The 12,219-nt window shown below is 37.5% G+C and overlaps 1 protein-coding gene across 1 annotated transcript; it reads right to left on the reverse strand.

Moving 5' to 3' along the window:
- Positions 1-4,069: 4,069 nt before the first annotated feature.
- PTP4A2 (protein tyrosine phosphatase 4A2) lies at positions 4,070-12,105 on the reverse strand. The gene is made up of 5 exons (XM_037498331.2): positions 12,010-12,105; positions 9,919-10,011; positions 6,892-7,022; positions 5,337-5,411; positions 4,070-4,372 (listed from the first exon to the last, which is right to left on the reverse strand). Exons 1-5 carry the CDS (start codon positions 12,103-12,105, stop codon positions 4,264-4,266), a joined length of 504 nt encoding a protein of 167 aa, XP_037354228.1. The 3' UTR covers positions 4,070-4,263.
- Between the last annotated feature and the right edge of the window lie 114 nt (positions 12,106-12,219).

A 12,219-nucleotide genomic window follows, 5' to 3' on the forward strand; every position in this document is an offset into this window, starting at 1 on the left:
TTGACTTTTCCCGGTTCTAGAGGCTCCCTTCCTCTATCTTCCAAACCAGCAACACCCCATCTCTCCAACCGTTCTCCTGGCTACATCTCCGACTCAAAGAAAGGTTCTGTTTTTAAGGACCCATGCAGGAAGCCACATCAGGCCCATCCAGAGAACCCAGAAAAATCTCCCCATTTCAAGATCTGTAATTACAGCCACAAAGTCCCTTTTGCTGTATAGGGCAAAATATTCACAGGTTGGGAACTCCCTGGTGATGCAGGGTTGAAAGCGCTATCAAGCCATTGCCAGCCACTGCAGGGAGTAACCCACGTGGGGCAGCAGGCCTCTCCTGTCTCGCCCGCTGCTGCCCTCAGCAGTGTATTTCAGTCGATCTGTCTGTTCTGCTCCCCATTCTCTAAGTGAATCTTCTCATCCCACATCTCTCTGGCTTACACCCCAGTTCTTGTATGCATAAATAAATGTCGTTAAAAAATACATATTCACAGGTTATAGGGGTTTAGAACGTAAACATCTTATAGGAGTGGGCATTATTCTGCCTACACAGTAAATGAACATTTCAAAGAGGAATGAACATGTGTCGTATGTTGACATGCCACACATGCCAGAGGGAGGGGCAGGGAGTTTTGGACTGAGTATAGCCCATGGACTATACCGCCATGGGAGTTCTGACACTCTCAGTTTGAGGAGTCAAAATCCTCACTGGAGAAAGTGAGATAGATAATTCTTTGGAGTTTTACTATAAAGAACAGAGAAAGTGGATGGGGTCAACTTTTAAGATGGAAGAGCAGCCTATTTATAACCTGATGGGGGTGCTCTAGAAAGGAAAAAAAGCTAATGGACAGTAGGAAGAACAGTTAAACCTGGACCTTTTGAATAGGTAAGGGATAGAATCTAGAACACCGGTGGAAGAGTTTGCCTTAAGTACGGTAAGGACAATCTACCAACAGTAACTGGAGGTAAGAGAATACAATTGTGCATACACAAGTAGGTAAGTATGTAATGGCAGGAGGCTGTGGAAATGTCCTTGTTTCTATTTTCTAAGTTTTAAAAAAAAAGTTATAAGCTTAGAGTGAGGATAGGAAAGGTGTTAGAGTTTTCAAGGAAAATGAAAGTATAAATCAGATGTAGAACTGTCTGAAGATACTAAGGCCTACTTAAGGACATGACTTTAAACACAGATTGCGTTAACATATTCAGCTGCCTAAGTGTGTAAATGCAGAGAAAGTAACACACTGAATTTAATTAAAAATGGAGTTTAGTCAGTCAAGGATAATGAAGACAAGGTCAAAACAATTTACTACGTAGCCAAGAGTGAGTGAGAGGCCCACAGAATCTAAGGTGGGAAATGAAGCAGAGGTGGTAAAGACAGGTAAGACAAGCCACTCACTGTTTCTGTATCTATACATCCAGGCATTCTAGACAGAGTACCTCTAAATTGGGATTCATGTCTTACCTTACTACCTTAGTATATAGATTTGTTATCTGAATGGATGGAGGCAGTTGCTTAACCCACAGTTTAAGAGAAATTTCCCACCCAACTCCTCCCATAAAATTCCTCCTTCCTTGTTAAGAGTTCAAGTTACAATGCTTCACCAAAACCTATAGTATAAATAAATCCTTTGAAATGAGGCAAAATGTTGAATTCCTACAGTGCTGTATGTCCAACAACATTATCAGAAAATGTACCAGATGTAACCCAACTACAGTTAAGGTTGCCCTTATGATCACCTACCTGGGTGGCACGAAATCTTTGAACTTCCCAACCTCTAATTATTTCACCTCCTTGCAGTAATTAGCAGGACCCAAAATAGGCCTTGAGAATACCAAGTTTTCTAAGGAGACAAATGAAACTCAACCTGGGAGTGAAGAACAAATGCACAAAGAGCATGTAAAATATGTTTTATTGTTCTTTAAAAGGGTTCAGGGTTTGGTTTTAAATCAGGCTGCACACCTTTCATCAGTCTGACATCTGTCTCACCATGTCAAACTGGCTTCAGTTAGCAATACTTCATTAAATCCAAAAGAAAAAAAAAAACTTTAATTTTAAGGGGAAAAATCCAGTTCTGAAAATAATTAACATTAGTCTGTAATTTGAAACAAACTGAAGGCCTAATGTTTCATGTTGCTTTATACACCCTTTTCCTCATACAGAACCAGGAATGTAATTTTCCTAACTCAGGCAGGCACTGATACTGGTGGACATGGCATGGGCATGCATGCACACACGTGCACACACATACACACTTCTCTCTCTTCCTTCCTCTCTCTCTCTCCCCTCAAGCAACAAAAATCAGAGCACGTCAAGAGGAAATAAGGTTGTTGTGGTATTGATCAAAATTCTTGGGAGTCAGTTTGAGCTTAGAGGTTATGCATTATGATCTTGAGCCTATGTTAAAGGAACCTATAGTCATGTTCTGAAATAAAGAATTTTGGATAGTACCATCATTTTTCACTTTAAAATCCTAGAAGCAATTTCAAAAAGCATTATTTTGTTTTCTTTTCCGGGATAGGGGAAAGAGAGAATGTACAGAATTTCACTGAGTTAAAATTCAAAACAACTCCAGCATAGGAAATAGGCAGTTCACATAGCCAGCCAATGTCTGAGGTATCATGAGTGTGAGACAAGGTCCTGGTCCATTCCTACTGGCCTAGCTCATTTAAACAAAATGGGAAGTCTATGGCTCTGCACAGCAAATTCCAGCAGGATAAGATGACCCTAAGCCTTTATTCAAATCCTTAGAAGCAGACCACTATTAAGTATATAATATTTAGACAGAGTGCTAGAGTCCCTGATGGTGTCCTTCACCTGTTTTGTCAATGCAGCCCAATCACAGCTGCCTTCTGCAAAAGACCAGAACAGCTTTTCTAAATCAGCACATTGAACCCAGCAAAGAATCTGCGAGAGCAATAATACACCACTTCACTAGTAAAGCAGTCCCTTTGCTACTCACTGGGTTGCTCTCTCTTCTATCCTGTTATGGCCTGAGGACACATACTCACTAGGCATTGTTGGTTTTGAACCAGCGATTTTTTTTTTTAAATCTTATAAAGAAACTATTAAGAAAATAACAAGGCAATCAGTGGTTAAACTGAACTGTACAGGTAAGGGGGCAGTTTAGAAAATACCCATCACAGGCATTTCTCAGGTCCAAAATATTGTGTCTTTCTGCTACTCCTTTTACCATTCTTGAAGAATTCAGAATATAAGCAAGTTCTAAAATAAAAAAATTTAACAGCATTCTCTGACATCACTGGATAAAAATCAGAGTAATGCTACAGCCCACAATTCTTTAAGATGTAGAGCATGTGCTCTCTGCCTGGACATACCTTTAATGATGGCCTGGTGTAATCCCCTTCAGAAAACAAAAGTTTAAAAAAAAAAAGTTTCTGGGATACCCACTAAACTTCATTGGTTAGAAAAGAGAAGAACTCGACTCTCAGCTAAGTTCATTGAGAAGAGAGACTCCTCTTAAAATGCCACTTTTCCACTAATTTACCAAAACACAGGTCTTGGCTACTTTGCCTAATGTTGAACAGGGTTTTCAAGAAAAGAAACTAACATGAATACCCTATCAATAAAGACTAAAACCAACCTGGATCATATAATATATATATGCCACTGCTCTTTTTTTTTTTCTTTTTCTTTTTTCTTTTTTTTTTTTCTAAAAGTGCCCAGGTGGGCTTAAGGCTGCCAAACTGCACACACATCTATAGCAACAAGGGCTTCTCCTATTCCACCTACAACTTGTATGAAGGGGAAAAAAGAGGGATGGTAAAAGAAAAGTAGAGGAGAAAAATATACAACCCACCCCCTCCCCCCCAAAACAAGGTAAGGAAAGAAGTCTCACAACAGGGAGATCTATGTGCCAAGCATAATGGAAGAGTGTGCTCCCCAAACAGATGGTTTTGCACAGGCTAATGTTCTGCTGGTTTTCCTTAAAGACCTATTTTGAAACAGTTAAAAAAGACAGGAGATTCTGAAATAATTCAATCTTGAAATTCAAAATCTAACACTAGGAGCAAAATCACCCTTCACTGAATTAATCCCTTTTTTTCTTTCTTTTTTTTCTTAAACATTTTATTCATTGTTATAGAGGGATTTTCTTTTTTGTTTGCTTTTTTCCAATCATTAGGAGAGTGGTTGAGGAGTACTGAATCCATCACTACTTTGATGACACAGTTAAGATTCCAGATTCACATTTCCAGGTACCAAGAGTTCCCTCTAAATGCCACAATCAAGTCAGCCTTCGATTACATTTCTTTCTACTGAACACAGCAATGCCCATTGGTATCTCTGAAGCGTAATCGCATCTTAGGTCGATATTTCTCCAGGTAAAGCAGCTGTTTGGAATTGAACGCTCCCCTTCTTTTTCTGAAAATATAAGAACGGCAAACTTTATCATGTAAAAAGAGAGTTGCCAGAATCACTGAAATGCATTATTTATGGTCTCAGGCTTTTCTAACTCACACAGTTGAAAACTAGCATAGTTCCCTTATGACATCACTTCTTACTGAAAGGGATGAGTTGAAACATGAACTTTCTGTGCCTTCCTAAAAGGAATACACGAATTTTCTTAACTGATTCTCATTAGATATTAATCATGTAATAAAGTTCAGTTTGTCCAGGGATATCTGACCATACTCTTCCCAATTAGTTTACTATCTTCTTCAGATTAAGGTAGAGAGTATTTAGGATGAATGAGTAAGTATTTAGATGAAGCAGGCACAGATGGGCTTCTGTGAAATGTTACCTTTCTAGAGCTGCTACCATACTTTTCATGCCCTCCATCATAAATCATCTTTTTCCCCCCTTTTTTTAAAGGAAAGGTTGAAAGGGAAAAGGTGAGACAGTAATTGCCAAAGAATATTCTGGACAACAAAATAACAGGACACATTATTCCAGACTGTTGCCAACATTTTTCCTGGACACTACCATTCTGATTTTGTCCCTAAACAGGTCGTTTAAGTGTCTGGAGCCTCTAAATTCTTCCATACCTCTTGATCAGAGATTTGCTTTTGGACATCCATTAAAAGAGACTCTGAGACTCTACTACCTACATATTTACTTTAAAGATTCCTAGATATTCAAGTAATATACTGGATATATTCTGCAATATCTAAATTTGCCACATACATTAGAAAATCAATTTTGGAGTTACCATTATTACTGTATCTTTATCCCTTGGTCTTTCTGATCTCTTTAGTCAAACAATATTGTAAGCCAAATACAGCAAACTACTACTACTCTGTTCTACAAATGGATACTTCCCATAATTCCTTTCTTTTGCATGATCTTGCTTAATATGTATTTCCAATCATTAAAACTTCATACTCACTGTCTTATGAACTGAACTGCATCTTCGTACTTCATTCCACATTCAATCAAAGCAAGTGCAACCAGCACAGGTGCCCTGCAGAGAGAAACTCATCTGTAAATATCCACAGGTTTTTAGAATTAAAGCATTTTTTTTTAATCCAGGATAATACATCTTGAATTTTTTCCTTTTTCCTACATACTATCTGCTACTTTCCATTGTCTTAAAAATACCTGTAGCATTACAGCTTCTATAATACCTATTTTCAGCACAGCACAAAATCCTAAATCTTTAAGAGAACTCTACTCTTTAAAACATCACAATATATGAAATTTTCACATCAAAAACAATTTATCACAGTGAAATAAAATGTTCAAATGTATTATCTAGGAAGACTATCTCAGTAATTTTTGCTACAAATCAATTTTAATATCATTATCATCACCTATTTAAAAGGTTCTGGACTTCTTTAACAAAGTTCTTTTCCTGAGTTAAGACAGTGTCAGAGGTTAGAATATACATTTTTGTAATCTAACAAATCTATAGGGTACCAACTCTGGACTAGCTAAACAAGAGTAGTTATTAGTTATAAAATTACCCCAAGTCAAGTTAGAACACTATCTTTACCCTTCAAGTTAGGAACTGACTGAAACTTCTGACCCTGAAGAAAAAACGACTAAACTGGAGGGGCAGGGGGAAGAAGCAACAACCAAAGAGCTGAGCAGATGTAACATCCTGAGTCACCACCACCTTGAGGCAACAGCAGTCTGCACTAATGTTTTCAGTTCAAGTGCACATCATAAATTGGCATTTAAATTTGCTTTTAATGAGAGGGTTGCAACACCATTCCAAGCAATGCTGAAAGAAAAGTCTTCAAATCAAAGTCAATTTTCATTCTCCATACATCTCCTTTCAGGAGTTTAAAGTTCAGCCATCTGCTCTCCTGATACTAACTTCCTTCAGCTCATCCAAAATTAACAATGTATAGAATGTTAAAAAATCTAAAAGTTACTTTAATTTTGCTGCCCATTTCAAAGGCTTGAGCTTTTGATAACTTTAAATTAAAATGTGGAGAAACAGAAAACATACTGAATTAAGGTTGCGTTCTTAACTCAAAGACAATTATATAAATCAATCTTAAAACAATTTCTGAACCAGATTCAGACAACCAATGAAACACAAAAAACTGTTGTAAGAGGGCCTCCCTGGTGGCGCAAGGGGTTAAGCACAGCACTGTGAGCTGTTTGCAGCCTCTGCAGTGCAAGTTCAATCGCTGGCCAGAGAGCTACCCACATGGCACTCAGACCTTTCCTGACTCGCCCGCTGCTCCCCTCAGCAGTGTACTTCGGTCAATCTGCCTGTTCTGTTCCCCACTCTGTCTCTGGTGAATGTTCTCACCCTCCACACACACACACCTCTGGCCTGTACCTCAGCTCTTTTATGCATAAATAAATCTTAATAATAATAATAATAATAAAATTTAGTATAATAAATGCAAGTTTCTATCAAAGTGAAATTCTCTATTGGCTCACTCAGGCATGATAATGAATTCACAGGTAAAAGGGTAAAATCTTACCTTCCCAATCCTGCAACACAATGCACTGCAACACAGCAACCAGGTTCTTCACGAAATTTGGTTTTTAATAGGTTTAGCCAATCATCTACTATCTGGTTAGGAGGTGGTGCTCCATCATCAAATGGCCAATCCTGGGGAAAAAAAGATCTTTTACATTAAATTGCTTTTTTCCCCAAGATTAATATCCTAATGCAGAACAGCTGCATATTACATAGAGTAGGTCTAAATGAACTAATCTAACTATACATACTTACTCTAATTAACACAATTCTGAACACTGCTGAAAAATGACCCTAGATGACTTAGCCTTCTCAATGAAATACAGTGTCATAAGTGTCTGATTTTACCTTATGGAAATCTCTTATCAGAGTGGTAAGTCAGTGGATGTTCTTCAAATATTTTGTCTGAATATAGTAATAAGATGTAACAGAGAAAACGTAATTAATGCTAAAACAAAGAGATACCTATAAGTAATTTTTAAAAGTCCACTCTGACAAAGAAATATACCAACTGGTGTCTCTGAAATGCAAAAACATTGGGATATTTTATTTTTTTTTAAACATGCGACTATTCTAATAGATCAGATAAGGACACTTTAAGATACTAGAGAAAAGGAGAAAAGTGAAAAAGCATTAAATTAATTCTGCAGTCATTATTGGCAGTAGTAGACACTTCATGTAGCCCATTAGCCATGACAGTACATTATGTTTGATTAGTCAACTATACCACGTAATTAAAGGGCTACCAGGTTATTATGTCACTACATAGTCTAACTGTAAATAACAGTAAAACCTTAATCCTAAGTACTTTAGTCAAGAGTTTACTTCCTCTAATAATCCCTAAAATGCAACTAATTAAGGAATAATAAGAAACATGCTTCACTTAATCTTTTCTTTGCATGAACTGTCTTCCCAACTACAGACTAATGCAATACAGAACAGTTTCTATCAAAAAACCATTCAAGTAATAGTTTAAAAGCATATGAACTTCAAACTGACATAGCTGAAACCATTAGTCTTGTCCACTGTGCCTCAGATTTGCCACAAGCACTCATCAAAGAACTGAAAGGTCTTATTTGGGGAGATAGCCTCTGATGAAATATTTCAAATGCTCATCAACTAGCAAAAAGTAAATTAACAACCCATCTTAAGGGCCTCCCCAGTGGCACAGCGGTTGAGCGCTGGGTTACGAAGCTGCCCACAGACTCTGCTGCGACGGTTCGATCCCCAGCTGCTCCCCGGCCACCAGACAAGGGTCCCACATGGAGCGCAGACCTCTCCTGCCACCCGCTGCTCCCCTCAGCAGTGTACTTCGTCAGTGTGCCTGTTCTGCTCTCTGCTCTGGCTCTGGTGAATTCTCTCACCCTCCCATGCTTCTGACTGTACTCAGTGCTTGTATAAATAAACAAATCTTAAAAAAAAAAACCAAAAAAAAAACCCATCTTAAAATCTGTCTGGGAAAAGGAAAGAAATTCCAAGCTTAATTCTAATTTTTTTTTTTTTCAGTTTAAGACCCTAATTTTATCTGATCACAACTATTTAAGACAAAACAAAACAAAAACCTAGATTTAAAGTCCTAGAATAAATCCTAGACCTACTATTATCTTCTACAAAATAGTTCAAGTTCTTTCATTCATTTCTATATTGTAAAGGTGTTTACCAACATTACTGATTCAGAGAGACTCCAGTCACTCACAGTTCATTTTCTCACTCTGCCATCTGTCAAAACACACTGATTTCTCATCTATCCACTAACTATACAAGAAAAAGGAATTTGTATTCACCCTATTTTCAGAAGTTAAAAAAAAATTTTTTTTTAACACAGAGCTGTATTTTACATGTTTCTACTTATCCCCAAGGGACTTTCACCCAAGGGACCTTTAAAGTCATATAGAAATGGGGAAACAAGCAAATTACTACACCTTGCTTGCTATACTATTAAAATATATTTTTAAAAAATGGGGTTTGGTTATTTAGCTTTTGTCTTCACCAAAGTGGAAGTGAGGAAATTTTATGGAGCAGATATGAAACAGCTTCCTTAACAACAAGCATATTTCTTTTCATGAACGGTCTTCCAAACTACTGACAAATCCAGTAACAAAACTACCTTTTAGTAAGAAATAGAAATATATTCTTTTATCAATATCATCCTTATTACTTTCTTCCTACTCAACTACTTAAAAAATCTACAGTTCTCTTCCTATACTGTCTTCCCACAATTAAATCAAATGATCTAATGAAGACTTTTTTTAAGACTTTTTCTAGATTAACTGGTATATATGAAATGTTTGAGTAAAGAAAACTATAAGAGGTTTAAAAAGAAAAAGAGATCTATAAGACATCTATAACTACAAAGTCATTTCACTACAGACTCTTGCAACTTAGACAATTATTTAGGAAAAAATGTATAAATTTTTACCTAATTGGAGGCTCTTGTTTCCAATAATGAAACAGAGTATTTAGGGGCTAAGTAGGAATTCAACTTAAATTAACTCCAATCACATAATGTTCAAACTGGACTATGAAAGACATCTGATCACACAAAAGCTGCTTAGAACTCTACCAAACAGTGTCTGAAACTGTGATGGTTACTCTGGGCCAAGATGCCCAGTCTCCCTTTTCCTTCCTATCCTCTCTTCCCACCTTTCTACTCTCCACAAATTTTCAAAAAAATATTAAGTAACTAATATTTTCTCACAAAGTAGAGTATTTCCATGTGACTTAAGAATGTCTGATGGAAATTACTTTTAAATTCAAACCAGCAGCCTAGAAACAAAAATTAAATACTGCATTAATTTTCCTAAAGAAAACAAAATGCAATTTTCCATTTTCCTGAAATAAATGTACACTAAATTTTGCTTCCTATTTGTTGAAAATAGCCTGCATATAGATTTTAAAAGCACAATGGACAAAATCTAAAGAAAATTTTCAAGATTGCTATGAATACTGTTTTTCCTATTATAAGCTCACAAATATCTGTTTGAAAGATACAACTTGTCTGGTGAAAATTAAAACACTACACACTCACTAGAACGTGGATTCCTTCTTTTTCTACTGGAGCTTTATCATATGTAGCATCACAAACTCGAACCAATGTTGTCACTCCATACTTCTTAAGTTCCTTTAAAGAAAAATATAAGGAAAGTTGCTTCTATAATCTGCACCCAAAGCTTTTAAAATACACTATCATAAACTGAAACAATGAGACGTTATTCCTAGACAAAGATCAAAATTATTCACAACTGGAGAACTGTGGCAACGTATATAGAGATGTTCTCAAACTTTTCAGTGGAGGCATCAATAATTCACCTTTCTAGAGAGCAATTTGGTAGCATAAACACAAGAACTTTAAAAGTACATTCTTTAACCTAGAAATTCTGGGAACATTTTTCCTCCCCTTCCTCACACTCACCCCATTTTCTTCTGGGAATCTGATAACAAGATAAGTAAAGATATACACAAAGATTTAAGTCCCAACAAGTTCAGCATCGCTGTTTGAAATGGTGAAAAGCTGGAAACATTAATGGTGCAAAACCAGAAGAATGGTTGAAGAAAGTGTGGGACATCTAAACAATAGAATACTATCACAGCTATTAAAATAATACTGGGGCCTCCCTTGCGGCTCAAGGGGTTAAGCACAGCACTGTGAAGCTATCTGCACCCTTTACAGCACAAGTTCAACCCCAGCCTGCCAGGGAGTTGCCCCATATGACACTGCAGACCTCCTGTCGCGCTTGCTGCTCCCCTCAGCAGTGTATTTCAATCCATCTGCCTATTATGTTCCCCACTCTGTCTCTGGTGAATCTTCTCACCCACCGTACCTCTGGCCTATACGGCAGTTCTTGTATGCATAAATAATCTTTTTTAAAAATTAAAATAATACTAAGGGGGCCTCCCTGGTGGTGGTGCAGTTAAAGTCTCAGCACTATCAAGCTATCGCTAGCCACCGTGGCATGAGTTCGATCCCTGGCCAGGCAGCTAACCCACATGGTGCAGCAGACATCTGTCTCGCCCACTGCTCCCCTCAGGAGTATATTTCCGTAAATCCGCCAGTTCTGTTCCCCACTCTGTCTCTGATGAATCCGCTCAACCCCCACACCTCTGGCCTACACCCCAGCTCTTGTATGCATATAAAAATTAAAATTAAAATAAAATGAAATTACATTGAGACTGAACAACCTAGGAATGATTTAAAAGCTCACATTCCAATGTTTGTCGAATATAATTTCTCTATTACCCCCCCCCCAAAAAAAAAAAAAGATAACTCTGACATAAAAATGCTCTTCTAAGTTTCTGGACCCTTATATATATGATGATGACTACTATTGTGAAGTAGTTGTAAATACCTTTTCACCAAAAATGGTTAGGTATTTCAGAGAGACAATTCTACCATGTACTGCGAGGGTACCTTTAGGCAAATTACTAAATAGTTCTGAACCCCATTTTTTCCTCATCTGTAAGGAGATAATGATGGTACCTATATTTCATAGGGTTACTGTAAGGAGTAAATGGCATAATGCGTAAAATTGCTTATTGTAATGCTCGGCACTAAATGTGAATCATTTTTATTATTGAAATATGACAAATGGGGCCTCCCCTGGTGGTGCAGCAGTTGAGCGCTGGGCTGCGAAGCTGCCCGCAGCCTCTGCAGCACCGGTTCGATCCCTGGCAGCCGGCGAGGGTCCCACATGGCATGCAGACCTCTTCTGCCGCGCCCGCTGCTCCCCTCAGCAGTGTATTTCATCTCTCTGCCTGTTCTGTTCCCCACTCTGGCTCTGGTGAATTCTCTCACCCTCCTGCGCTTCTGACTATACCCAGTGCTTGTATAAATAAATAAATAAATCTTTAAAAAAAAAAAAAAAAGACAAAAGGACTGATATGTAGGATAAAAACAAAGTGTGACATAATCCACAAGACCTCCCCAAATTCCATAAATATTCTTTAAAAAGCTATTGTAACTATTTCAACCCAGTTCAAACAGATTGGTAGGATGAACATCCAGACTTCAAACACAGAAATAAATGGCTTTGTGATGAGAGATTTCTTTATAATGGTATTAATTGTTAATAGGATATTACCTAAGAATCAATCCAAAAAGTAGATTATGATACAATCTTACCTCTGTGAACTTGTTGAGGGTAGCATTGGTAGGGTTGTGAGTTATCAGAAAACGCATGTTCTCATAGGAGATCTCCACAGGGGCTGGACGGTTCATTATGGTAAAAAGTGTGAGCGTGCGTGTGTGAGTGTGATGGGAAAATGAAAAAAAAAAATCAATAAATCTTGAAATGTTTCACAGCAGAAAACATTAAAAAGACCACTAAAATGC

The sequence above is a fragment of the Talpa occidentalis genome, unplaced genomic scaffold (genome assembly GCF_014898055.3).
Source record: "Talpa occidentalis isolate TD23 unplaced genomic scaffold, MPIMG_talOcc4v2.1 talOcc4.9, whole genome shotgun sequence".
Lineage (NCBI taxonomy): Eukaryota > Metazoa > Chordata > Mammalia > Eulipotyphla > Talpidae > Talpa > Talpa occidentalis.

Excerpts from the sequence above, each read along its gene's own strand:
- PTP4A2 (XM_037498331.2), bottom strand. The coding sequence starts at position 12,105 with ATGAACCGTCCAGCCCCTGTGGAGATCTCCTATGAGAACATGCGTTTT. Across the intron at positions 10,012-12,009 it reads CCCTCAACAAGTTCACAGAG|GAACTTAAGAAGTATGGAGT; the intron begins GTAAGATTGTAT and ends TTTTCTTTAAAG. Across the intron at positions 5,412-6,891 it reads TGTGTTGCAGGATTGGGAAG|GGCACCTGTGCTGGTTGCAC; the intron begins GTAAGATTTTAC and ends TTCTCTCTGCAG.